Source organism: Brassica napus, chromosome C9 (assembly GCF_020379485.1).
Source record: "Brassica napus cultivar Da-Ae chromosome C9, Da-Ae, whole genome shotgun sequence".
Lineage (NCBI taxonomy): Eukaryota > Viridiplantae > Streptophyta > Magnoliopsida > Brassicales > Brassicaceae > Brassica > Brassica napus.
The window spans coordinates 15508238-15535314 of NC_063452.1; the positions used below are offsets into that span (position 1 = coordinate 15508238).

Here is a 27077-nt window from a genome sequence, read left to right on the forward strand (position 1 = left end):
GAGTGTGGGAACTTCTCATGCCAATCAGCATTTCCTACTGCTCAGTATGGAATGAGAGTCTTTTTTTTTGGTAGCAAACGACTATTCTATTACTCAAACTTGAGGTGGTCTGGGAAGTCAGACCAGAATAGAACAACCAATAAAACATAAAGGTCTATGAAAAGAACTATAAATAGAATATAATGATCACTACATCAATTTCACGAGAAAAACAAAGAGTTTTTATATAGAGTACTAGGTGTTTTCCTACACTGATATCTTGCATATTGGCGCCGTTGCCAAATTCCTAACATCAAATTGGCGCCGTTGCCAAATTCTGAGTAGATTGAACATTGAGATTTAGTCACTTACTTGAGACTAAGTTATTTTTATTTTCTTTTGTTACTGATTCTTCTTCTTCACCTACCTTTAACTTTCAGGTGTATGAACTTGAGGAGCAGGGGTCCATCAAACCTAGTTCCAATAGTAGCAGACATCAGAGCTTTCGAGAGGGAGTGTGCTAGAGCTAGAAGAGAAGAAGAACAACAAGCCCACTTGCAGAGATTGGATATTGATATGGCAGATCCACCGCAAGGGGCAGAACACCAACCGCGGGCAGCTCGACCCATTGGTACTTATGACCGGCCCAACATTCTTGGTCATAGACTAGGAATCCGAGCACCGGCTGTGGCAGCCAACAACTTTGAGGTCAAGTCAGGACTCCTCAACGTGATCAAGAACAACAAATATCATGGCTTGGCTTTAGAGGACCCATTCGATCACTTTGACAGGTTCGACAGCTACTGTGGGTTGTCAAAAACCAATGGTGTGTCAGAGGATGCCTTAAAGCTGAAGTTATTCCCTTTCTCTTTGGGGGATAAGGCACGTCAGTGGGAGAAGTCTCTACCCAGCGACTCTATCACTACTTGGGATGAGTGCAAGAGAGCATTCTTGGAGAAATTCTTCTCATCTTCAAGAACTGCTAAGCTGAGAAATGAGATCTCCAGTTTCCAACAGAAGAACTTGGAAGGCTTCAGTGAAGCCTGGGAGAGATTCAAGGGCTACCAAGCTCAATGCCCACACCATGGTTTCTCTAAGGAGAGCTTACTGAGCACATTCTATCGTGGTGCTCTTCCTAAGTACAGGGCCAGACTGGATACAGCTAGCAATGGGTTCTTCTTGGGGAGAACTGGGGAAGATGCAGAGGAGCTGGTTGACAAAATGGTTAAGAGTGATGCAGTCTACAGTGGAGACCACGACAGAAGTAGTCGAACAGATGATAAGCAGACGAGGAAGGAGTTGAAAGCTCTACAGGATAAGATAGACATCCTCCTTGCTGATAAAGCCACACAAGAGCAGCTGCACTTTGTTGGTAACCCAAGCCAAGAGACACCACCTGTTGTCCATGAGGTTGAGGGTTTGGAAGGTCAGGAAGAGCTGTGTTTCATCAACAACAATGGTAGCTGGTACAAAAAAGAGCCCAACTTTCAGTACAACAACTACCAACAGAAATCCTATCCCAACAACCAACAGAGTGGTTATCCACCTCGAAACAACCAGCAAGGCAGCTATCAACCTCAGCAAAACCCCTCATCTGGTTCCTCTGCTCCTCAAGAGAGCAGCACTGACACCCTGCTGAAACAAATCTTGGAGTCTCAGACTAGAAGTGAGAAGTATGTTGGTTATGAGTTGAAGAACCTTCATTCCAAGATTGATGGGAGCTACAATGAGCTCAACAACAAGTTCTCACATCTTGCTTCTACAATCAAAAAATTAGAGAATCAGTTTGCTTCCATGAACACTCACCAGACTCGCCAGCAAGGATGTCTACCTGGAAAATCTGACCAAAACCCCAAGGAGGCCAAAGCTATCACCCTTAGGAGTGGTAAGCAGTTACCTCCTACAACCCTCACCAGGGATGCTGAGAAACTAGGTGAGGAGGTGGCCATCAACTTAGATGATGAAGTGGTGATTGTTGATGAGAAAATCAATGATGAAATCTTGGAGAAGATTGTGGAAGCCAAGGGTAAAGGAAAGGTTGGGGAAGAGAAGAAAACAGTGAAGGATGGTGAAGTTCTTGCTCCAACAAGTCAGAATTCTTTTGTTCCTCCTCTCTATGAACCCACACAACCATTCCCCGGTAGATTCAAGAGACAGCTGCTAGAGAAGTACAAGGCTTTGTTTGAGAAGCAAATGAGTGAAGCTCAGGTTGCAATGCCCATCATCGATGCTTTCATGTTGATTCCTCAAGACAACAAGTTCCTGAAAGATGTTGTAGCTGCAAAGAAGAAGGAAATGGAAGGCATGATGATACTTACCCATGAGTGCAGTGCCATCATCCAAAGGCTTGATGTTCCAAAGAAGTTAGAGGATCCAGGATGCTTTACACTACCTTGTGCTCTTGGACCTATGGTATTTGAGAAATGTCTCTGCGATTTGGGAGCTAGTGTCAGCGTGATGCCTTTGTCTGTTGCAAAGAAGCTTGGATTCACTCAGTACAAGAAGTGTAAACTCTCTCTGGTGTTAGCTGATCGTTCAGTGAAGTACCCTGTGGGCATCCTAGAGGACCTACCTGTGAAGATTGGAAGGTATGAGATACCTACAGATTTTGTGGTGCTTGAGATGGGTGAGGAGGCTCAGGACCCATTGATTCTTGGAAGACCATTCTTAGATACAGCAGGAGCAATTGTTAAGGTCAAAGAGGGCACGATTGATCTCCATTTGGGTAAAGGGCATGTTCTCCACTTTGACATCAAGGAGAAAATGAAGAAACCAACTGTGTTCGGGCAAGCTTTCTACATTGAAGAGATGGGCACTCTTGCTGATGAGCACCTTGAAGAGTTACCACCTGAGGACGACGAGGAGGGAGCATCTCCCTCTACTCAGTCTCCATAGAAGGTAACCCACTACTTTCCCTTGTATATACCATTTTGTTTTTGCATATTAGTTTTCTCTTTTTGGGTATCTCTCTCTCTCCTTGACAACACAGAGACTGTGTCATTTAAGTTTGGGGGAGGTACCAAGTATTTGATCACGTTTGCTTTGATGATTTTGAGTCTCATGCATTGCATTATACATATATATTTGCATAAAAAAAAATATTCATTTAGTTTGCATCATTTGCATTTCTAGGAGAGTCTAGAGTATATAGGTTGCATTTACTTGCATTGGGAGCAATGATTTGAAATGCATTGCAAAGAACATTAGTTTGCACCTGAGTAGCTTATGCACCTCTCAAAAACACTTGTATGCTTCGAGCCTTGAAGACTCTTCCTGAAACTTGTTGATTGCTGAAACTCAGTCTTTGAAGCCAACTACAACCTTATTTGAACTGAACGAACTTAATGCTTCTTGCTCATGGTCCCTTGTGTACTGAGTCATGGCTATACACACTTGAGTTGTCACATCCTTTATGCCAATCTTATTTTGACAAAATCTAGTGGTAGACCACTCCCAAAACCTTTCCCTTCTTTTAAGCTTTCATTGTTTGATGAGTGAGGCCTTCTTCGGAAAGTCTTACATGTGCATAATGTTGAGAGTATCGGGAACGACAATGCTTGATCTTCATTCTTGCTAGATTGGGCACTCTATTGTCTAGCTATAGGTGGGGGGTGAGAGTTGTGATTATGATTTGGGAGCAATGAAAAAGGAAAAGAAATGACTCTTTGTCTTTAAGTGAATTGTCTTATTGGGATAAGTAGAAAAACCTCTAGCTCAAGTTATGAAAAGTCTTGGCCCCCATCTAAAAAAATAAAAAAAATAAAATAAAATAAAATATGAAAAGAAAAGAAAAAGAAAGAAAAAGGGGGCTAGCAAAGTTGTTAGGAGCTAAGTAATGTTTTGAGGTTGTGAAAAATCCCTTGTAGATTTCAAAGAGAAGGAGTTAATGTTCTTAGGATCTTTTGGTGAGAGATGTGAGTTGGGTTTGACATTTGGGAATGATTGTGTAATTGTATGTTTGGGAAAAGGGTAGAACAATGGAGATTGAGCATTGTATGCATGAGTTGATCCCTTCCTTAGATATATTATGTGCAATGTCAAGTCTACTTGTTTCGAGAGTAAACCACCTTAAAGATCATATGTTTTGAACCTCTTGAATCACTTGAATAAAAGTCTTCCCTTACTCAACCAAATGATTTGGACCAATTGACCATTTGCAAGAATTCACTTGATGCTATGCTTAATGAACTTGAGAGTTGGCTGATTTGTATGTGTGAATGCATGATTATGAGTGTAGGGATGAAAAGAGTTCAGATAGGCCTAGAGAAGCTAGAGTATAATAAGATAGGGTGTACTAATGCTGAATTTAAATGTTGATTTGAGTGCTTTGTGTGTTTCTTTTGGCTATGAGCTCCCACCTTCAAACTTCTCTCCCTATGAGTTCTAGAAATTTCACTTGAGGACAAGTAAGAGAATAAGTTTGGGGGAGTTGATATTCACATTGTTTATCCATTTATTCATGTGCATTTTCATCATATATATTAGGATTTAGTCATGTCTAGGTTGCATTTTGCATACATATGTCTCTATCAGGTATTGGAGTACCACATGGAGTTCCTGGAGACACTTGGGTGCATTTGGAGCTCAAAGGAGGTGATTAGAGTGATCTTTGGACGAGCACTGCCTGGAGTGACCAGCCCAGAGCGACTATCTCAAGTCACTCCAGCCAGAGCGACCTACCGGAGCGACGCCATGAACTTGCTCGCCCTATACGCTTCGGAGCGACCTCCTAGAGCGACAAGGCGAAGTCGCTCCAGCTCCTAGAGCGACCAGTTCAGAGCGATAAGGCGAAGTCGCTCCAGCTCCTAGAGCGACCTCACCACAGCGACCAGTTCAGAGCGACACAGCCAGGTCGCTCACGAGGAACGACCCGGGAGCGACGTCTTCGGAGCGACACAGCCAGGTCGCTCGCGAAGAAACGACCCGAGAGCGACCTCTCGCAGCGACGTGCCGAGGTCGCTCCACGTTTATTTGTTTGGCCGAATTCATGTTTTCTCAAGGGCATTTTGGTACTCTGTTTTAATACTCTGTAAGCCACCAGGAGGAGATTATCCCTTGATCTATTGAGAAATACAAAAAAACTCTCTTGAGAAGTTCAATCTCTTGGATTTTGATTGTTATGTTCTTGTGTTCTTGTTGATTTCTTATCTATTTCTCTACATGATTAATCTGAAATCCAATATGGGTTTAAGAGGAATCATGGAGATTAGTGAGTAATCACCTTTTGAATTCATGGGTTAGGGAGATTAAGGGTGATTATGTTAGTTCTGGGATGTTTTAGTGTAGATCATTCTTGTTCCTTGCTAGTAGAGTATTCCTAATGCATCTTCTGAGTTGGCCACTCAAAAGTTGATCAATAGGCATTTCCCACCCGAAAGGTGTTTGATGAAATATCTGAAACAACTCTCCTAGGCTTTTAGTATACTTTGCCAAAGACATTTGTTGTTAAAGGTGCTAAGATAGCTAATAGACTTGTTAGTAATGATTGCTTTCATATTATTCAACCAAAGACATTTGATGTTTGAGATATGTTAGCAAATGAGCATTTATCTAGACATAGAGCTTGCTTAGAATTGTGTCTAGGCTTAAGGTTGATAGTTTGATTGATCATTTGTCATCCTTAATTCGATACTTGATCACCCAAGGTCTAATCCCTATGCCCATGAGTTTTCTTTTCCCTTAGTCAAGAAAGTATCATTCTGTTATTGCTTTCTAGTATTAGTAGTAGTTTAAAACTCATCTAAATCATTGGTTGCACTTAGATTAAGTGAGTGCTTGCATTCTCATTGCTTTGATATCCCTCAGAACTGGTTCGACAATCACTATACTACAACATTTGTCTTAGGAGCCTTCAAAACTCCTAACATCATACACCATGTGCAGAAATAAAAGTTTTAAAATTTAAGGGAAACTGCCACAAATACCACATTCATTCCACATTCATAGTACCACTTTTCATGTTTACACTAACCACTTTTACCCATATTTTTAATGAATGGTAAAATACACTTATACCCCTAGTGTTAACTAATTTAGACTTAGGGTTTACAGTTGAGGGGTGAGGTAAGATTTTTGGAATGTAAAATTTAGGATTCTAATAAATATATAAATAAATACTTAAAAAATATAAAAAAAAATTAATAAATAGTTTCAAACGTAATTTTTGATTTTCAAAAAGTTCGAAAAAAAATTCAAAGAAAAAAATTATAAAAAAGTTTGAATTTGAAAAAGTTTAATTCGAAAATATAAAAAAAAATTATTTTTTAATTTTTTTAGTTTTTAATTTTTAATTTAATTAAATAATGATTTATTATATATATATATAGAGAACAAGGGTATAAGAGTCTTTTGCCACTTAATGAAGAAAATATTTTTGAAAATGTCCCTTTAGTGGTGGTAAAGATGAAAAGTGGTATCATGAAAGTGGTAACCATAAAATTTCCCCAAAATTTAATTCTATTTAAAAATAAAATTTCATAATTCTTAGATTTTATATGTAAAAATTAAGATAAAATAAATAATTCGTAGTTAAATTTACATTTAATAAGATATTAATTTAAAATTCTAATCTTGGAAAACGTTTTAACGGAAATTGCCACATATAACACATTCATAGAACTATTTTTCATGTCTACACTAATCACTTTTACCCTCACTTTTAATGAAATGTAAAAGATACTTATACCCATAGGATTAATTAATCTAGACTTATGGTTTAGAGTTGAGGGGTGGAGTATGATTTTTGGAATGTGAAATTAGGATTCTAATAAATATATAAATAAATACTTAAAAAATATAATTTTGTTTTAAAATAGTTTCAAACATAATTTTCGATTTTCAAAAAAATAAATTTTGAAAAAAAAATAAAAAACAAATTTCGAAAAGAAAAATTGAAAAAAAAAATTTATAAAAAAGTTCGAGTTTGAAAAAGTATAATTCGAAATAACATAAATATATATATACATATATATATATATATTTAAATAATAATTTATTATATATGTAGAAAACAAGAATATAAAAGTCTTTTGCTACTTATTGAAGAATGTATTTTTGAAAATGTTATTTTAGTGGTGGTAAAAATGAATAGTGGTACCATGAAAGTGGTAAACGTAAAATTTCCCCAAGTTTTAATATATTTCTTTTGGTTAAAATATATTATATCCAATTCTATAAAATTAAGAGAAAACTGTTAGGTATATAACTATCAAAACATAAAATAACTAATACTTCTATAATTTTTAGACATTGAAAAAAAATTATGGTATTAGGTAGAAAATTACAATATTTTTAAAAACTGCAAAAAAATTGGAAGAATTATTTTAGTAATAAAAATTATATAATTATAAAACTATAACTAAATTTAGGGCCGGGCATCATTACTTGTTACTCGCCTTAAACTCGCTACTTGACTCGTACCCGCCTTAAAAATTCAAGTATTAGGAGTTGTCAAGGAAACTAACAAGTTGACAATTTTCATTACTTGCAAGACCAAGTCAAGTATCAAGTATCATTATTATTTTTATTACTTGACTCGTTACGCCCTGTTACTTGCCACATTACTTGCTATTTGTTACATGATTAATTAATTACTTGTTTATATTTGTCTTTTTTTTATTGCATTTAAGATTGGACACAAATATTTATTGATGTTTTTATACTTGTTACTTGTTTCGTATCTATCTTGATTTTTAAATACTCGTTGTCTTCTAGTCAATTATTACATAAAGAAGACAAATAAAAAATATATATGCATACTTAGATATATTAATATTTTATAATTTTCACGATAACAAAAATTTCTTCTCTAAACAAGTAACATGTTAAAACAACTCATATAACTAAATTTTTAAGTAGAATAAACAAAACAAATTTTTATGTATATTTCTAATAGAGTATTATTTAGTAAGTAGTTCTTAAATATTCCAAAAAATTCGTAAATAGCTCACCAGTAATCGTAAATAGTTCACAAATCTCGTAAATAGTAAGTAATAGAGCAAGAGAAGTAACTTGCAAGTAATTTATTTTTGATCAAGTACTTGAAATACCAAGTACTCGTTTTTAACAAGTCAAGTACAAGTCAAAAATTTCATTACTCGTACAAGGCAAGTCAAGTCGCAAGTACACACAAAATAGCAAGTACCCGTCTTGTGCCCAGCCCTAACTAAATATTATTTCAAAAATTATAAAATATTATTATATTTATATTTTAGTATTATATTATTTATTGTTATATTAATGATGATTTATATGATTTATTAAAATATCCTAAAACTTGCTAAAAATATAAATCAACATTAAATGTAAATGTCCATGTCACAATTAGCTTCAAGCCATATCGTCATTGTTAGTATGTCATATCGTCATTTTTCTTTCAAAATCATTATGGTGATGACAAAAAGCAAAATCACTTCTCAAATAATTTCTAGGGGATTTCTATACAATTTTGATAAAAAAAACAAATATAAAATAAATTTATTCAGATTTTTTATATTTTATTTATCTTATTATATTTTCTATATTACATCACTTTATCTCATTCATTGTTATTCTATCAATTCTCTTTTATATTTGCCATATACAGCCACAGTGATTTTTTTGATTGGGTCACAAATATTGACATAATTTTTAACAAAATCAAAAGAATAAGCAAACCTCTTGTCGTCAATGGGGGAAAACGGCTTATTTATGCCCGAACTAGGGGTCACTGAGAAAATACATACCCCAACTTTTACTACATGTCAAAACATACCTTCACTAATCAAAAATTTGAAATTCATGCCTCAACTAGGAGTCGATAAAAAAATACATATCTCAGCTCTTATTGAATGCCAAAACATACCTTAACTAATCAAAAATTTGAAATTTATGTCTAGTCTTTAGAAGTCAACGCTAATCCCAATCAATACTATTATTTTCGAAGTAATTTTTTCGCAACAGAGCTCTCACGTTAAAAATTAGAGTGGTTAAAGTCTATGTTACCCTTAATGAATTTTTTATATATATATTCTATTATATAATAAAATGAATTTTATATTAAAAATCTTATATATTATTTTACTATTATGAAAGTTAAATTTTAAGATAAAAATAATATCTAAGTAAATATTAATGAAGCAATATATTTGTATAAGGATATTTTCTAAGAAGTGATTTTAAGATATATTTGTATAAGTAAATATTATAAGTAAATAATATTTACATCAAGATAACAACACAATATATAAGAATTATCTTATTTTTTAAAAAAAATATAATATTGTAAAAAATCACTTCTTTTATTTTTTTTACTTTTATAATAGTAAAATATTATTTAAGATAACAACATAATATATAAGAATCATCATAATTATTTTTAAAAAAATATATATAAGATTTTTAATATAAAATTCATTTTATTATATAATAGAATATATATATAAAAAAATTCATTAAGGGTAACATAGACTTTAGCCACTCTAATTTTTAATGTGAGAGCTCTGTTGCGAAAAATTACTTCGAAAATAATAGTATAGATTGGGATTAGCTTTGACTTCTAAAGACTTGCCATAAATTTCAAAATTTTGAGTAGTGAAGGTATGTTTTGGCATGCAATACGAGTTGGGATATGTATTTTTTTATCGACTCTTATTTCAGGCATGAATTTCAAATTTTTGATTAGTGAATGTATGTTTTGGCATGTAGTAAAAGTTGGGGTATGTATTTTCTCAGCGACCCCTAGTTCGGGTATGAATAAGTTGTTTTCCCTCGTCAATGGTGTACGATTCCTTCTCGATTCAATATATAAACTATATTGAAATCTGCGTCTTAGAGCATGTACAACCCAAAAACCCATTATGGGTATCATAACTAATTTTTAATAGTAATTGTGTGCTAAGAGATTTGGCCAGGAGACGGCAGCATTTAATGTGTTCAAATGTTAGTCTCTTAATTAAGGATTCTTAGAAATTAAAAATTAATAAACTTTTTTTAAAAAAATTAATTCTTAAATAAAATATATTAAAAGATAACATTTTAAACATTGATTTGTAAATACAACATGAAACAAAGATTATTCAAACAAAGTGGAATAATATGAGAGAAGCATCACAGCTCAGTTTTTGCCTTCGTTATGTCCGAATTTTTGCCATATATGTTCAATCAAATCATCTTTCAGCTGTTGATGCAATTGTCTATCACGAATTTTTCTTCGAGCATCCATCATATTGCTGATATTTGAAAGCATATTTATAGAATACAAGAGATCGACATGTGAACTTTCGTTGTCTTCTGCTTCTTGGAACTCTGAAACATTAAATTGAGTTTATCCATCTCGTTCCCGGCGCTCACCAACATCCTCCGAGACTGGAGTTGGAACTTGAGATGAACCAAAGGAAATACTTTGTTGACTATTAAGTAGTCCAACAAAGTTTGATGACTGCGTAAACGGATTGTAATCCATTTCCGTTGATCAAAGAAGAGAGAAGATAAAAGAACATAAGCAACGAATTGAGAAGAGACGAAAAGAGGAGAAAGGAGAAGAGTTTAATAGAAGAAAGAGGAGGATTAACGCATTGATCACAACCACCATCTATATCTATTAAACCGAGTTGACATATTCCTAACATATTCATCACACTACACCATCTCTATCTATCAAACCTTAACATCAATTCATTAACTACACAAAACCATCAATTTATTACCTAAACACAACGCAAACCTAACCAAAGCATTTATCACCGAGGAGTCAATTCATTTCAATGCTTTACCTAACAATTACCTAAGACAATGCTTTACTCTATTGGACAGAGCAAAGATAAATGTTTTCCTCTATCAACAAGAGTACGCCTTTGGTCTGGCGAACCTGGATCATGCGTCTTCATCCATCCATCTCGCGACTCAAAGACAGAAAGAAACAAAAAAATAAATTAGAAAATGAAAGAACAAAAGGGATCATGGATAATTGGAAGACTCAAAGACATAACCAAATGAACAAAGTATTACCGTTTCATACGCCTGAGCAACAGACGCCGTTTATCTTCGTCTTGAACCTGGATCGTGCGTCTTGATCCATCCATGTACCGACTGAAACACAGAAACAAGTTAAAAAACAAATCAACAACCAAAACAAAGATTAAGACATGCTTAATTTAAGACAGAATCAAGTGAAAAGATTTTTACCTTCTGATCAACAACCAAAAAAAAGATTAACACTCGGCGGCGTTTATCTACGTCTCTGAGAGCCACCAATAGTCAGATCGTTGCTTTCCTTCGTCGACGAGACCCACCGTTTGAGACATCGCCTTATCGATGAGGAGAGCCACTGACTCAAGCTCTCCATCCAAATCGCCGTCATCCTTCCTCGAGCAGAGTCATCGATTGAGACGTCTCCTTTTTCCTTCCTCGACGAGAGGAGACGTCGCCTAGGAGTCGACGAGAGAAGAGCCACCGAGAGCCAGAGGAATCGCCATTCTCGTCGTCGAGACGGAGAAACCAAAAGAGAGAAAAGAAAGAAGATGAAACGAAGACGCGTCTCCACCGTTGCCCATTCCAATTATTGTGTGACACGTGCCCGTAACATACGGTATCATAGCGCCCCTAATTAAGGAACGTGGCTTCGGGTTTTGTTTTTTTTTATTTCTTTTAATCACGTTTAAGCGTTAAATACGCACTTAAGAGACAGCGTTGAACGTGCTCTTAGGCACAATAAAATAATGTACAAATATTTTAATGGTTAATTGAAATACTAAATATATGATCACAGCGAGAAAGAGGGAGGGAGAAACCGATCTGATAGCTCTTTCTTACCTTTCAAGCAGATGTTAAGCCACTGTGGAATGCTGGAATTTCCATTTACTGGGAATAAGCTTTCATGGGTGGGGAAAAGATCAAGAGGAGTAACTGTTAGATGCAGATTGGATAGAGCACTGGGTAATGAGGATTGGAATGAAAAGTTCCCTCACACCGCGACGAAGTTCCTTAGGCTGTGGGGATCGGATCATCGTCCGATCCTTGCGGATATTCTCACAAAGCCAGTTAGGAAAAAGAAAAAATTTTAATTTGATAAGCGGTGGCTGGATAATGAGGAACTAAGGAATGTCATTTTGGAAGGTTGGAAGTCAGAGGATTTGCCTCCAGATGCGAATATAATGGAGCATATTGCTAGCTGTAGGAAAGCACTGAGTCAATGAAGGAGACAAAACAATGTGAATTCGGCAAAGCAAGTCGAGGAGCTAAAGGAGAAGGTGGAGGGACTGTATTTGGATGATGATGCTACTACAGAGGAAATATCTGAAGCTCTGAAGGAACTATCTGCTGCTCTTAAGGCAGAAGAGATGTTTTGGAGACAGAAAAGTAGGGTTCTTTGGTTAAGGGAGGGCGATCGGAATTCAAAATATTTTCATGCGTTGGTGAAGCAAAGAAGAGCAAGGAATAGGATAAAGCAACTCCTGGATGAGAATGGAAATATAGTGGAGGATGAGGAGGGGCTAGTAGCCATTGCTACTAGTTATTTTAGGCAAATATTTGAATCCTCTGACCCAGAGGATATAGCTGAGGCACTATCAGAGGTTCCAACAACGATCACAGGATCAATAAATGCCGACCTTACAGCCCCTGTAACTGAATGGGAGGTAAAATTAGCATTATTCGCTATGCGTCCGGAAAAAGCCCCAGGACCAGATGGAATGACAGCTCTCTTTTATCAATAGTTCTGGGATATTGTCAAAGATGACTTAACTCGTATGGTTAATCAATTCCTTTTTGACGGAACAATGGCACAGGGCCTTAATGATACAAATATTTGTTTAATCCCTAAGACGACAAAGCCGAATGAGATGACAAAATTTAGACCTATTAGTCTATGTAATGTCAGCTACAAGATAATATCTAAGGTCTTATGCCAAAGATTGAAGAAGGTTCTCCCACAGAGAATATCAGAGACCCAGTCAGCCTTTGTTGCAGGTAGACAGATCACGGATAATATCATGATAGCTCAGGAGATGTTCCATGCTTTGAGAACTAAGTCGGGAGGAAGGGTTAAAGGAATGGCTATAAAGACTGATATGAGTAAAGCATATGATAGGATGGAATGGTCATTCATTGAAGCAGTCATGCGAAAGATGGGCTTTTCCGAGATGTGGATTGACTGGATTATGCGTTGCATTACTTCGGTCAAGTATAAAGTCCTCATGAATGGTGAACCAAGGGGAAACATAGTCCCAGGGAGAGGTTTACGACAAGGAGATCCTTTATCTCCTTTCATATTTATTCTATGCACGGAAGCGCTCGTTAGCCTTCTTAATCAAGCAGAGAATCAAGGGAAGATAACGGGGATGAGAGCTGCTCGCGCTTGTCCCTCGGTATCCCACCTTATCTTTGCTGATGATAGCCTTTTCTTCTGTAAGGCAGAGCCCCGTGAATGTGAATAAGTTATGAAAGTAGTAAGGAAATATGAGAAAGCATCAGGTCAACGCATTAACTTTGACAAATCCTCATTACTCTTTGGTAAAAGGGTCCCAGAGAATGTTAGACAGCAGATAAAGGACACTCTTGGTATACAAAATGAAGGTGGGATGGGCTCATATCTAGGAATCCCAGAGGATATTAGTGGTTCAAAGTGCAAATTATTTGCCTTCCTCAAGGAGAAGCTCCTACATAGAGTGAATGGCTGGACTGGTAGATGGTTATCTAAGGGTGGGAAGGAGGTTTTGATTAAATCGATATTACTAGCTCTCCCGACCTATGTTATGTCCAGCTTCCTGCTTCCTTTGGAGATATGTGAGAACCTAGCAAGTGCCATTGCACAGTTCTGGTGGAGCTCGAATCCTCCGAAAAGAGGAGTTCACTGGGCAAAATGGGAAAAGATGTATGCGCCTAGAGAAGAGGGAGGAATTGGTTTCCGTATGATCCATGAATTTAATCTAGCTCTTCTAGCTAAGCAGCTATGGCGGCTTGTGCAATTTCCGGATTCACTAGTAGCGAGAGTTCTCCGAGGAAGATATTACCGTCTCAGTTCGCCGTTGCGAATGGGCACTGTAGATACTCCATCTTATGTATGGACAAGTATATCTGCCGCGAGGAAGTTATTGCTTCTGGGAATTAGAAGTAAGGTGCACTCAGGGTACGAAATTCATGTGTGGGAAGATCCTTGGATCCCTACGATGCCAGCTAGGCCGGCGAGTGCCCGAGCTCCAGCAGTGAATCCTAAGATGCTTGTAAGCAGCCTTATTAATTCTGTCACCAAAGAGTGGGACACTCGATTACTGGAGCAATATGTAGCTCAAGAAGACATCCCGATGATTCAGAGTTTGGCCATTAGTCGTACTCATCGACGTGATACATTTTGCTGGAGTTACACAAAGACTGGACAATATACTGTCAAATCGGGATATTGGGTTGCGACAAACTTGATGAAAGATGAAGAGGAGTTAGAAGTTCTACAGCCGATCATCATAAAACTTCAAGCCTTCGCTTGGAAGGTGAACGCGCCACAAAAGATCTGCCATATTATATGGCAACTAATATCTGGACAGATAGCCGTAACAAGAAATCTGGTACGACGCAACATGAGATGTGACAATTACTGCCCAAGATGTGGAGCGCCAGAAGAGACCGTTACTCATGCTATCTTTGAGTGTCTACCGGCCTTACAAGCATGGGAGTTATCACAAACACCATCGAGCTCTGGAATCTTTCTTGTATCGAGTATTTACGCTAATATGGACTTCCTTTTTTGGAGGAAAAATGATATTCTGGAACCAGAAGAGGACAGAGACCCTTATCCTTGGATAATTTGGTTTATCTGGAAAGTTAGGAATGATAAGTTGTTTAGAGGCATAAACAGAGATCCATTGGAGCTAGTCAGGTATGCAGAGAGTGAGTGCCAAGCTTGGTACAATGCAAGAGACTCGATGCCGGTTCTGCCAAATGTACAGACTATTGAAGAACCACAAGTCTTAAGCTTGGGTAATATCTGCACGGTGGATGGTTCATGGACTTCCACAGCTCAATTTAGTGGAATAGGATGGGTCTGGAAGGATGCAATGGGGAAGATACAACTCATGGGGTCAAGGAACTTACAGAGGAGGGAGACATCGTTACACTCGGAACTGGAAGCTTTAAAGTGGGCAATGGAGAGCATGATACAACACTCGACTTGTCAAGAGTTTGGGACGGACTGCAAGGATCTGATAGCAATGATCACTACAAGAAAACATCAAGGATTCTGAGGGAAAAAATCGTCGGAATTTCGTCGGAATATCGTTATTCCGACGCAATTCCGACGAAATACGTCGTCGGAAATAATTCCTCGGAATTTCTTTTTTCCTCTGAAATCCCTCGGAATTTTCCGACGGAATTCCGAGGAAATAAATTTCCGAGGAAATTCCGAGGATCCCTTGTTTGTCGGAAAAGTCCTCGGAATATACCGAGGTAGAACTTCGTCGGGATAATTCCTCGGAAGTTCATCGATCGATGCGTGTTTGGACATATATACATCGATCGATAGGAGTATACCGACAGACTTTTTCCTCGGTTTATTCCGAGGAACTGTTCCCTCGGTATATTCCGAGGGATCCGTTCCTCGGAATTTTCCGAGGGAGTTGTCCCTCGGAAAATTCCGAGGGAAATGTCCCTCGCTATGTTTTTAAAAAAAAACGGATCGATCGATGCGTTTTTGTTCAAAAACGCATCGATCGATGTAGTGAAAAATATAATTAATTTCCTCGAAATGTAAAAAATATTAATTTTTTTGAAAAAATAAAATTTCTGAAATTTAAATTCGAAAATATGAAATTAAAAGTAAAATTGAAATCATACTAATTAATATTCAAAGTTTCACAAATAAAAATAAAACATTCCGAGATTGGGGAAAAAAAAACTACGGGTCTGGCACGTCCGGGAACACCTCGTTCGGGTACATCCTCTGCATCATCTCCATCATTTGCTGGTTCAGCCTCCTCTGTGCCTCATAGCCCGCCTGTTGAGCCGCCATCTGGGTCTCCAACAAAGATATTCGATCATCTTTGTCCTTCAACTGAGCCGTAAGTACTTCTGGATCAACAAAGGGCGGTGGTGCAGAAGAAGGAGGAACCGACCGGGTGCGACGACCCAAACCGAACAAACGTCCCTTCTTCTTTGGAACCGACTGAATAGAAAAAAGCCAAATTTAGAAATTTAAACCAAGAAATAAATGAATTGAACTTAAAAAAAAAAAACTTACGGATTCAACGATTTCGTTGATTCGAAACCGGGACAAGTTGGTCGAAGCCGTCGAAGCGTCATCCTCGGTTTGAAGCTGAGACACTTCGTCTACCACCTGAGTTTGGACCAGGTCGACCACGTCCCTCACAAGACCGTCATCAATCTGGCCGGTCTTCTTGTTGGTATACGCCCTCCTCATTAGGGCGAGATCATCGACCGGCTCGCCATCATTTTCTTCCGCCTTGAAAAAAAACATAAAATTAAAGAAACATTAGAAATTAGAAGAAATGCACAATAAATTTAAATTCTGAAACTCAAATAATTGAAGAAAAAGCGGTTGAACTTACCATGCGATCTCCGAGAGTGGCAATAGATTGAGCACCCAAGTTATGCTTGTAGATGCCCTTCCCTTTACGGTCGCTCCTGCGGTTGGTGGAGTTGGTGGAAGAAGTTTCTTTCGTCTCCTCCTTATCCCAATGCGCACACAACTCCTTCCAGACCGTATCGTTCATCGACTTTGGGACCTTTTAATTAAAAAAAAAAGAAAAAGTTTAATAAATTAAAAAATAGTTTAATAAATTAAAAAATTGTTTAATAAATTAAATCGAACCTTATTGATTTCCCACTTCTTCTTCCACTCGTGGATCTGCTTCCCATAGTTGTCCATTACTTTATGGACGAAGTGGTGATAGATAAAGAGCGTCTCATCGGAATTCCAGTTGAACTCTTGCTGAAAAAAAAACACAATTAGTAGAAAATTTATATTAAAGATTAAAAATATAAGTAAAAAATTAGAATACTTACCGCAAACTGACGAAACCACAGAACCTGCTTGTCGGTTGGGAAGTGAGTGAAAGTCGGATGTCCACTGTCGAGGGCCGAGTACATCATACGGTTGATCCATGCGCTGATCCCGTTCCCGGATCGGTTGAACCTTATTAAAAGAACAAACGGTTAATAATGAATCCAAATTTAAAGAAAAAAAATGTTTAATTACCATGTTTGACCCCGTCCATGTGGATACGGAGTGAGATACGGAAGATGGTCACGACCGGGCTGTTGAACCAACTCCGCAACCCTCATCACTCCCGGAGGACCCGGAGGAACAGGAGCGGATGCAGCAGCGGGAGCGAGAGGAGCATGAGCGGGTGCAGCAGAGGGAGATGTATGGTTGGAGCTGTGGGGCGAAGGGGAATCCTGAAAATGGCTGGAATCCCGAGACTGGCTCCCCGTACCACCACGACCACGACGCTGTCGAGGCCGGGTCTGATCATCATGAGACCTGTAAATTAAAAAATATATTTAATAAATACAGAAATATATAAATTAATTTTTTTTATTAAAAAAAATCCCAAATAATTTAATCACAGAAAAAGATTTATATATATTAAATTTTTTTAATAAATATATAAAAATAGTTCTAATAAACAAAAATAGTTTTAATAAATAAAAATTGTTTAATAATTAAAATGTTTTGTAAAATCCAAAAAATCGAATTTATATAGAAATTTTTTTTTGTAAAATCCAAAAAATCGAATTTATATAGAAAAATCGTTTTGTAAAATACAAAAATCGATTTTATATACAAAAATTGATTTTATAAATACAAAAAATAAAAAAATTATAAAAAAATTCTAAATCAATTCAACAAAACAAATTATTCAACCAAATCACAATTCTAAACCTATTATACAACCAAATCACAATCCTAACCAATCACCCTAACAAAAATCTATCAAAACTACACAAAAACCTAACAAATAGAACCTAAGAGAGTGGGATAGGGTCCTTACATGATTTGTGTAAGAGAAGAGGGAGATCGCCGGAGATATCGTCGGATTTCAGGGGGAAATCGCCGGAGAGAAAGAGAGGAGTCGCGCAGAGGAAGAAGAGAGAAATGGGGAAGAAGAAGGGGCTCGTGGTTATAAAACCTAGGGTCCGACGGACATTATCCGTCGGAATTCCGTCGGAATTCTAATTTCAATTTTCGCGAAATATTTGCCCGGTAAAATGAAAATATTCCGAGGAAATTCCGACAGATAGTAAAATATCCGTCGGAATTTCCTCGGAATATTCCGAGGAAATACCGAGGAACTAGTGTTTGGGGTTTCAAAACATCAATTTTTTTTGCCGTATTTCATTTCTTATACAATTGTAATGCATACCATTGAGGATTCTTTGTATACATGAGCATAAACCATGAAATAACAAATTTCAAAACTAATTGAAAGTATTCCCTTTACCGTTCGTTAAAAGGTATAAGTGTTTCTCTTATGTTGCGAGATTTCGTTCATACAATCGGAAAAGTGTTAATTATACGGTAAGGAACAAATTTTTGACTTCATAATGAACGTAAGACACTTAATAAGGGTTATATAGGTGTTATTCAAACGGCAAAACGTTGTTTTCGGTTTAAAAACCCTATTTCCTCGGAATTTCCTCGGATTATTCCGAGGGAACTCCGACGAAACCCTCTTCTTCCTCGAAATTTCCTCGGAATATTCCGAGGAAATTCCGACGAACTAGTGTTTGGGGTTTCAAAACGTAATTTTTTTTAAAAAAACGCATCGATCGATGCGTTTTTGAACAAAAACAAATCGATCGATTACTAAGATGGCCCGGGCCGTAAGATTGTGATCGATCGATGAGAGTATCCCATCGATCTATCGACAATCTGAATTGTTCCTCGGAATTTCCTCGGAAAATCTTGTATGTTTTTTTAAAAATGCATCGATCGATGCGTTATAGAACAAAAACGCATCGATCGATTACTAGGATGGACGGGGCCGTAAGATTGTGATCGATCGATGAGAGTAACCCATCGATCTATCGACAATCTGAATTGTTCCTCGGAATTTCATCGGAAAATCTTGTATGTTTTTTTAAAAATGCATCGATCGATGCGTTATAGAACAAAAACGCATCGATCGATTACTAGGATGGACCGGGCCGTAAGATTGTGATCGATCGATGAGAGTAACCCATCGATCTATCGACAATCTGAATTGTTCCTCGGAATTTCGTCGGAAAATCTTGTATGTTTTTTTAAAAATGCATCGATCGATGCGTTATAGAACACAAACGCATCGATCGATTACTAGGATGGACCGGGCCGTAAGATTGTGATCGATCGATGAGAGTATCCCATCGATCGATCGACAATCTGAATTGTTCCTCGGAATTTCCTCGGAAAATCTTGTATGTTTTTTTAAAAACGCATCGATCGATGCGTTATAGAACAAAAACGCATCGATCGATTACCAAGATGGCCCGGGCCGTAAGAATGTGATCGATCGATGCGTTATAGAAACAAAACGCATCGATCGATGCGTGTTCGGAAAACAGAATTATAAGGCAAAACCCGACCTTTTTTGGATCTAAACCTTAGAACTCTCATCCCCTCCGATTTCCCCTATAATTCGCCCCCCCCCCTTTCTCTCTCTATAATCATCCGATTTGAACAATTTTGGGCTCTATTCCACTTGATTTTTCGAGCTCTACCTGATTCCTACACTCGTCTTCACCCTAAGACAGGTATACTCCGCGAATCTCCACATTCTGAAATCGTGTTCTTGAGCAATTTTTTGGGTTTTGTGAATTTCTTATTTCCGTGTTGATTCCTTGATCAAATATGCATGAAACAGATGTTTAAACATGGAATAGAACACAATTGTCTGTGATCAACGAGTTTGGAACATGATTTGAGATGATTTAGGGATAGAGAATTTTTTTCAATTTCGTTTTTTTTTATCACAACTCGATTTTGCTTTTCATTTTCATGTTCAGCTTTGCCTTCTTAATTGATTATAACCATGTTGAGAGCAATGATTCTATTTTGTAGAGAATGAAGCGCACGAAAACATCAGCAAAGAAAAACACACAAGAAGCGGGTTCGTCACAGCTGGAGAAGCAAAGGCCAAAGAAGTGGGATAAGTCTGATACCACCCACTACAACAACATGAAGAAGGTAGCCGTTCCGGCTACACAACTAGCATGTCCTGAGACGATGACAATATTGGGAATCAAAGCAGACATTGAAGGACTGTTCCAGAACATGGGTCTAGGCCAACTATGCAACCTCAAGGAACCCACTTATCCGGAGTTGGTACGCCAGTTCATAGCATCCGCATACGTCACCCGTCCCGATGATAGCCATCAGGAAGGTTTTCTGGCATTCGTAGTGCAGAAAGTATACTATGAGGTATCTTTCACAGACCTCTGCGGACTATTTGGATTGAGTGCGGGGGAGAGGACATATGGTCTTTATTGGACTTCAGAGCTGTTGAACTTCTGGGAAACGATTGGCACAGGGGTTTATAGATCTTCTCAGGCAAAGGAGTCACTTATCCGGAGCCCAGTACTGAGATATGCGACACGCCTCATTGGCTCATTGCTATACGGGACAACCACAGCCGCATCAGTCACGCAATGGGAGTTGTGCCTCCTGTACCAAGGTGTGAGGCATTTGCTACCGGCATTTGGAAACTCTACATTCCCACCTGCTACTGCCTTCAACATGGGAGCGGTGCTGGCCGCAAACTTAGCAGGATACAAGGGGAAAGTAACCAAATCCAAGAGCAATGCATGTGGATTTGGTGCAGTGATTACTCGGATCCTTAGACATGTGGGTGTAGACTGTGAGAACCACCAGGTAGCACTGGACAGATCGAACAACATTGCTTGGAACTACCTGGATGTCATTTCTCTAGTAAGTAAGGAGTTCATAGCTGGTCCCCACTCGAGGATCGATCGGGATGGTCCTTACGTCTACGTATTCCAGGACCGAGCGAAGAAAACACTCTACTGCCACCTGCCTCAGATCGGCCTGACTGCTCTACTTTCAGAGGCTGCAGTTGAGTTTCTACCCCCTGCTACCGCACTAGTAGACAAGCCATCCTTCTTCACGCCAAAATATCAGACCAAAGGCAAGGGCGTGGTTGATGAAGAAGGACAAGATGAGGCTGCACAAGCCATTCCAGATGATTCACAACCCCATCAGCTACTCCCATCAGACTCCAGCCAGTACAAGCTGCAAGAGCTTCCACCGAACGCCACTTCGCGCCAGCAACAACATTGGAGAGATCAGAGCATAAAGACAAACAACGACATGCTACACAAGATCTGGGCTGCCATTTCACGTATCAGGCCGTGTCGTTGCCAAAAGGATGATGTAGTTCATCGGGACAACTCTCCATCCAGCTCTGGTTCGGGTTCGAGTGGTACACACATGGTAAGAAAGAGGTCCAAGAGACCCAACGATGCAGGAACATCTGGAGCAGGAGACGAGGAGTAGGAGCTATCACCGGCTATTTTATTTTCTTTTCTATTCTAACGTTTTATGGTCTTATTTTCTGTTAATTTTGAACTGAGTTTTTTTTTAGGTTTCTTAATTATGAGTTCGTATTTCTTTTACATGGTTTCTTTGTTTTATTTGGTTGTGTTTTGTGTAGCTTTTAATTCGTATTCAGCTTTGCCTTGCTAGATAAACCAAATAACTATTATCCAAGGAAAGAGGTTATATCAAGTGTTCCTCGGAATTTCCTCGGTATTTCTTAAAAAAAAAAAAAAAATAAGTTCAATGGTAGTCTGTTTCCGAGTCATCATCACCAGATGAATCTGAATCTGGATCTTGGTGAAACTCTCCAATTACTGGTTCATCCTCTACGTGAACGACGGCTTCCTCTCCAAAGTCGGTTAAATCGACTACAAGGCCAACTCCAGCTAAATCTTCTGCTGCACTACAGTTGCCGGATGTGCTTGGTTGTAGTGGGTCTTCCAGCTCAGAACTTCCCTGAACTCGGCCTCTCGGGTTGAGTCTTGTAACAGTAACCCATGGATCATCTCTGTTCCTTACCCGGGGGTACTTGATATAACAAACCTGTAACATTTAGAAAAATTATAAATTAATACACATGATGATGAATCATTCTGAATAATTAACATTTAATTACCTGATCGGCCTGGGAAGCAAGAATGAAAGGATCATAATATTGCAGCTTTCGCCTCGAATTTACTGATATAACACCAAATGCATCTGTTCTCACACCTCGATCTGGGGTGTTGTCGTGCCAATCACAATAGAAAACAGTACAGCGCAATCCAACCATGCCCAAATACTTGATTTCCAAAATCTCATGTATGTGTCCGTAGTATACATCATCTCCTGATGCAGAACAAACGCCAGCATCATAAGTCGTACTCGAACGTCTCCTCTTCTGAGTTGTGAATGCATATCCTCGAGTACAAAATCTCGGATATGACTTCACAACAAAGTTTGGTCCAACGACCATCTCACGTATCCAATCGTCAAATGTTTCACCTCTGGCCAAACCAGCAGACACCTATTAATAGCACATATATATATATTATATCAATAAATGTGAATTAGTATAAATATGTGATAAAATATATTTTAATTTGTTTAAAGCACTCACATAAGTAAACATCCATCCAGTAAATTCTCTCTGCTTCATTTCTTCTAGTTCGTCCTCTGTGGCGTATCTATACTCGAACCGCTTTTCTGCCATGAAAATCCTGTATATGATGACAATAATGTAATTAATTAAGATTTAAATTTCAACTTGTTAAAATAAAAATTTGTAAGCTCATTTATTTACCTCTCATATTGAAGAACGTCTTCGCAGTTGGTGAGCAAATATGTTTGCAAATGACTGCGCTCCTGCTCAGTAAGTCGACGGTCCTTTGGTTTTCCGCTAAGTCGTCCAACGTCTGTGAAAATGTCTGGAACCGTAACATGATATGTTGCCCGTTCGCCTCTATCATCATGCCGAGCAGGTCTTCTGTTTTTGGTCTGAACTTCTGCTGGAAAGTAGTACTCGGCAAAGTTTGAAGTTTCTTCATTGATCATCTGTGCGACTATAGAACCTTCCACCCTACTTAAATTTTTCACCATCTTCTTCAAATGGAACATATACCGCTCATACAGATACATCCATCTATACTGCACAGGACCACCAAGTTCCAATTCTCTTGCCAGGTGAATAACAAGATGCTCCATAACATCAAAAAATGAGGGAGGAAATATCTTCTCAAGGTTGCACTGAATCACGGCTATGTTAGTCTTCAAATTTTCAATACCTTCAAGAGTCACTGATCTCGTGCATAAATCGCGGAAGAAACCACTTATCCCTGCAATTGCTTCATGAACATTTCGTGGTAATATTTCCTTGAAGGCGAACGGAAGGAGGCGCTGCATCATTACATGGCAATCGTGGCTTTTCAAGCCAGTAAACTTTCCTTCCTTTCTGTCGATACAGTTACGCAAATTTGATGCGTAACCGTCTGGAAATTCCACATCGTTTGAAATCCAATCAAAGAACGCATCTTTTCCCGCTGCATCAAGTCGGTATATGGGAAAAGGAGCCCTACCATTCTCATCAACATGAAGTTCTGAACGAGCACATATATCGACTAAATCCAGTCTTGACTTCAAATTATCCTTTGTTTTACCTTGAACATTAAGGATCGTGTTCATGAGATTGTCAAAAAAGTTCTTCTCAATATGCATGACATCTAAATTATGCCTTAGCAGATGATCCTCCCAGTATGGCAGATCCCAGAAAATACTTTTTTTGTGCCAGTTATGTAGTTCTCCAACAGCATCTACCGGAAAACGCTCATGTCCACCGACTTCTGGCGTCCTTTCTGCACCAAAATCTCTTAGTTGTATCTTCAAATCTTTCCCACAAATTTCCGGAGGTGGACTGTCAAACACCCTCTTGTTCTTCGTAAACAAATTCCTACTCCTACGATATGGATGATCAGGTGGTAGGAATCTCCTGTGACAGTCAAACCAACACGTTTTCCTTCCGTGCTTTAGTTGGAAAGCATCAGTGTTATCTTGACAATATGGACATGATAGCCTTCCATGCGTTGTCCATCCAGACAACATACCATATGCTGGAAAATCACTTATTGTCCACATTAGTACTGCCCGCATTTGAAAGTTTTCTTTACACGAAACATCGTATGTTTCAGCACCTTGAGCCCATAGTTGTTGCAACTCATATATTAGTGGCTGAAGAAACACATCAAGTGATCTCTTAGGATGCTCTGGTCCGGGAACGAGAATCGAGAGAAACAAAAACTCTCGTCGCAAGCACAAGTTTGGGGGGAGGTTGTATGGTGTAAGAATGACGGGCCATAGAGAATACTGTCTTCCACTCTTGCCAAACGGACTGAAACCATCAGTACATAATCCAAGGTAGACATTTCTTCTCTCATACGCAAAGTCGGGATACTTTGATTGGAAATGCTTCCACGCTTTTGCATCTGAAGGATGTCTGATCTCACCATCTGTTGAGTGCTCCGCATGCCATCTCATTGGTTGCGCTGTGCGTTCAGACAGATACAACCTCTGCAACCTTTCCGTCAAAGGTAAATACCACATCCTTTTATATGGCACTGGAACTCTTCCAATTGTATCTTTATAACGAGGCTTTCCACAAAATTTGCATGTAACCCGCTGTTCATCCACCCTCCAATAAATCATGCAGTTGTCGCTGCATACATCTATTACCTGATACGATAAACCAAGACCAGCTACGAGTTTCTGAACCTCGTAGTATGAACCAGGAGCTACATTATCCTCGGGTAGAATACCTTTTACAAAATCAGCAATCGCATCCACACAGTCTTCAGCCAAATTATAATCTGTTTTAATGCCCATCAATCTTGTAGCAGATGATAAAGCTGAATGACCATCTCTGCAACCTTCGTACAATGGTTGCTTTCCAGCATCCAACATATCATAAAATCTCCTAGCTTCTGCATTGGGTAAATCTTCCCCTCTAAAATGATCATTTACCATCTGCTCAGTACCTACACCATAATCTACATCCGTTCTAATTGGTTCTTCTAATCTAACCGCTGGCTGAGGTTCACTAGTACTACCATGTTCATAATCAGTTTCCCCATGATGATACCAAATTTTGTAACTTCGTGTAAACCCACTCAAATATAGATGAGTCCAAACATCCCACTCTTTAATAACCTTTCTATTTTTACAATTAGAGCAAGGACATCTTAACATACCTGTTTTTGCTTCCGGTTGTCGGTGAACTAACCCCATGAATTCAGTTATACCTCGTTGGTATTCTTCCGTAAGCAATCTCGTGTTCGGATCCAAATGAGGTCGATCGATCCAAGAACGAAAATAATTTGAAGAAGACATATTTTTTATGAATCAAATTCGTGTGTAAATAGAGTAAGAGGGAGGATGAAGATATGAAGTGAATGAAGAGGAAGAGGAGTGCTTGTATTTATAGTTTAAATCCTGCCGACATACCGAGGAAATTCCGACGGAATTCCGACGGACAAAACTAGTTCGTCGGAATTTCCTCGGAATTTTGTAAAATCCCCCAACGGCTCTCCAACGGCTATAATATTTCCTCGGAATTCATCGGTTTTTTCCGAGGAACAGAGTTTTCCTCGGAATTTCCTCGGAATATTCCGACGGACTGTAGTTTCCTCGGAATTCCGTCGGTATATTCCGAGGAAATTCCGAGGAAACCCAATTTTGTGTTTCCTCGGAATTTCCTCGGAAATTCCTCGGTATATTCCGAGGATTTCATTTTCCGTCGGAATGTCCGTCAGAATATCGCTGTTTTCTTGTAGTGGATGGAACAGCCACAAGATTGGCCCAACTTCTCAACTGAGCTGGAAAACATTCAAACTCTTCGGTTGTGTTTTTCAGACTTCAAGATTACCTATATTCCGAGGACGCAGAATGAGATTGCCGATGCGCTTGCTAGAAATGCACGTTCTTTTCATAGATCATTATGTTTTATTGGTTGTTCTATTCCGGTCTGGCTTCCCAGACCACCTCAAGTTTGAGTAATAGAAGAGACGTTTGCTGTCAAAAGAAAAAAAAAAAAAATATATATATATATATATATATATATATATATAAAATTTTAAATGATAATTGACTATACCATCAGACTAATGAGAACTTTTTTTGTTGTCTTGATACTATTGAAAGTCTTCGCAGCGCTTTGTTGTGGTCAAGATCTCCTCATCAGTCTCATAAAGCGAAGGTTAAGTGGGAGGGCTTGTGTTACCCGAAAACCGAAGGAGGCCTTGGGCTGCGTAGGCTTCGTGAGTCAGCTAGAGTATTTGCTCTCTCTCTCTCTGATCTGGAGGCTGTTTACTTTGACAGGTTCTTTTTGGGTCTCTTGGGTTCAACAACCTCTTGAGACATAGTTCGTTTTGGGATGCTAAAGAAGATGCCAAGAGGTCTTGGATTTGGAGGAAGCTTTTAAAACTGAGACACATAGCATACCCTTTCTTCAGGGTTCAGACTGGAAATAGGCAAAACACACTTTTCTGGTTTGATGACTGGCTGAAAATGGACAAACTTATTGATATTACAGGACACACGCTATCTCAGTGTGGCATAGGGAATGCGAGGGTATGTGAAGCTGTATCGCTTGATCAGTGGTTAGTTAGAGGACACAGAAGTCGCCTTTTTCAGGATCTACATGCTAAGATACAAGCAGTACCCGTCCCAACCATCCAGCACAGCGATGATGTAATTCTCTGGAGACATTCTCCAGACAATTATAATAAACACTTCTCAACTACTTGGGATCAGGTCAGAAGCAAGCGGGAAGAAGTTCCTTGGAGTAGCAGTATATGATTTGTGCAGGGTGTTCCTCGGTACTCTTTCATTTCTTGGCTCGCTGTAAAAAATAGACTCTCCACATGTGATAGAATAAGGCTTTGGGGTATACAGCAAGAGTGTATCTTATGCAGTGAGAAGGATGAACGAGGGATCACTTGTTCTTAGCTTGTCCTTATGCCTATACGGTATGGGATAGAATGGCAGGAGGGCTCATAGGGTCAAGGATTAAACCCGGACTGGCAAGATATACTATGAACTTTCTTCAGGC

At 38.5% G+C, this 27077-nt stretch overlaps 1 protein-coding gene and 1 non-coding gene across 2 annotated transcripts; one reads left to right on the top strand and one right to left on the bottom strand.

The window, feature by feature from the left end:
* Window positions 1-963: 963 nt before the first annotated feature.
* On the bottom strand, window positions 964-1070 carry LOC125593515. The gene has a single exon (XR_007329419.1). It is a non-coding gene; the product is annotated as a small nucleolar RNA R71 (small nucleolar RNA).
* A 10710-nt stretch (window positions 1071-11780) lies between these two features.
* Window positions 11781-26824, top strand: LOC111211815. The gene is made up of 6 exons (XM_048767687.1): window positions 11781-11996; window positions 12183-12593; window positions 12744-13138; window positions 13475-14928; window positions 26168-26283; window positions 26345-26824. Exons 1-6 carry the CDS (start codon window positions 11781-11783, stop codon window positions 26822-26824), a joined length of 3072 nt encoding a protein of 1023 aa, XP_048623644.1.
* The last annotated feature ends 253 nt before the right edge of the window (window positions 26825-27077 follow it).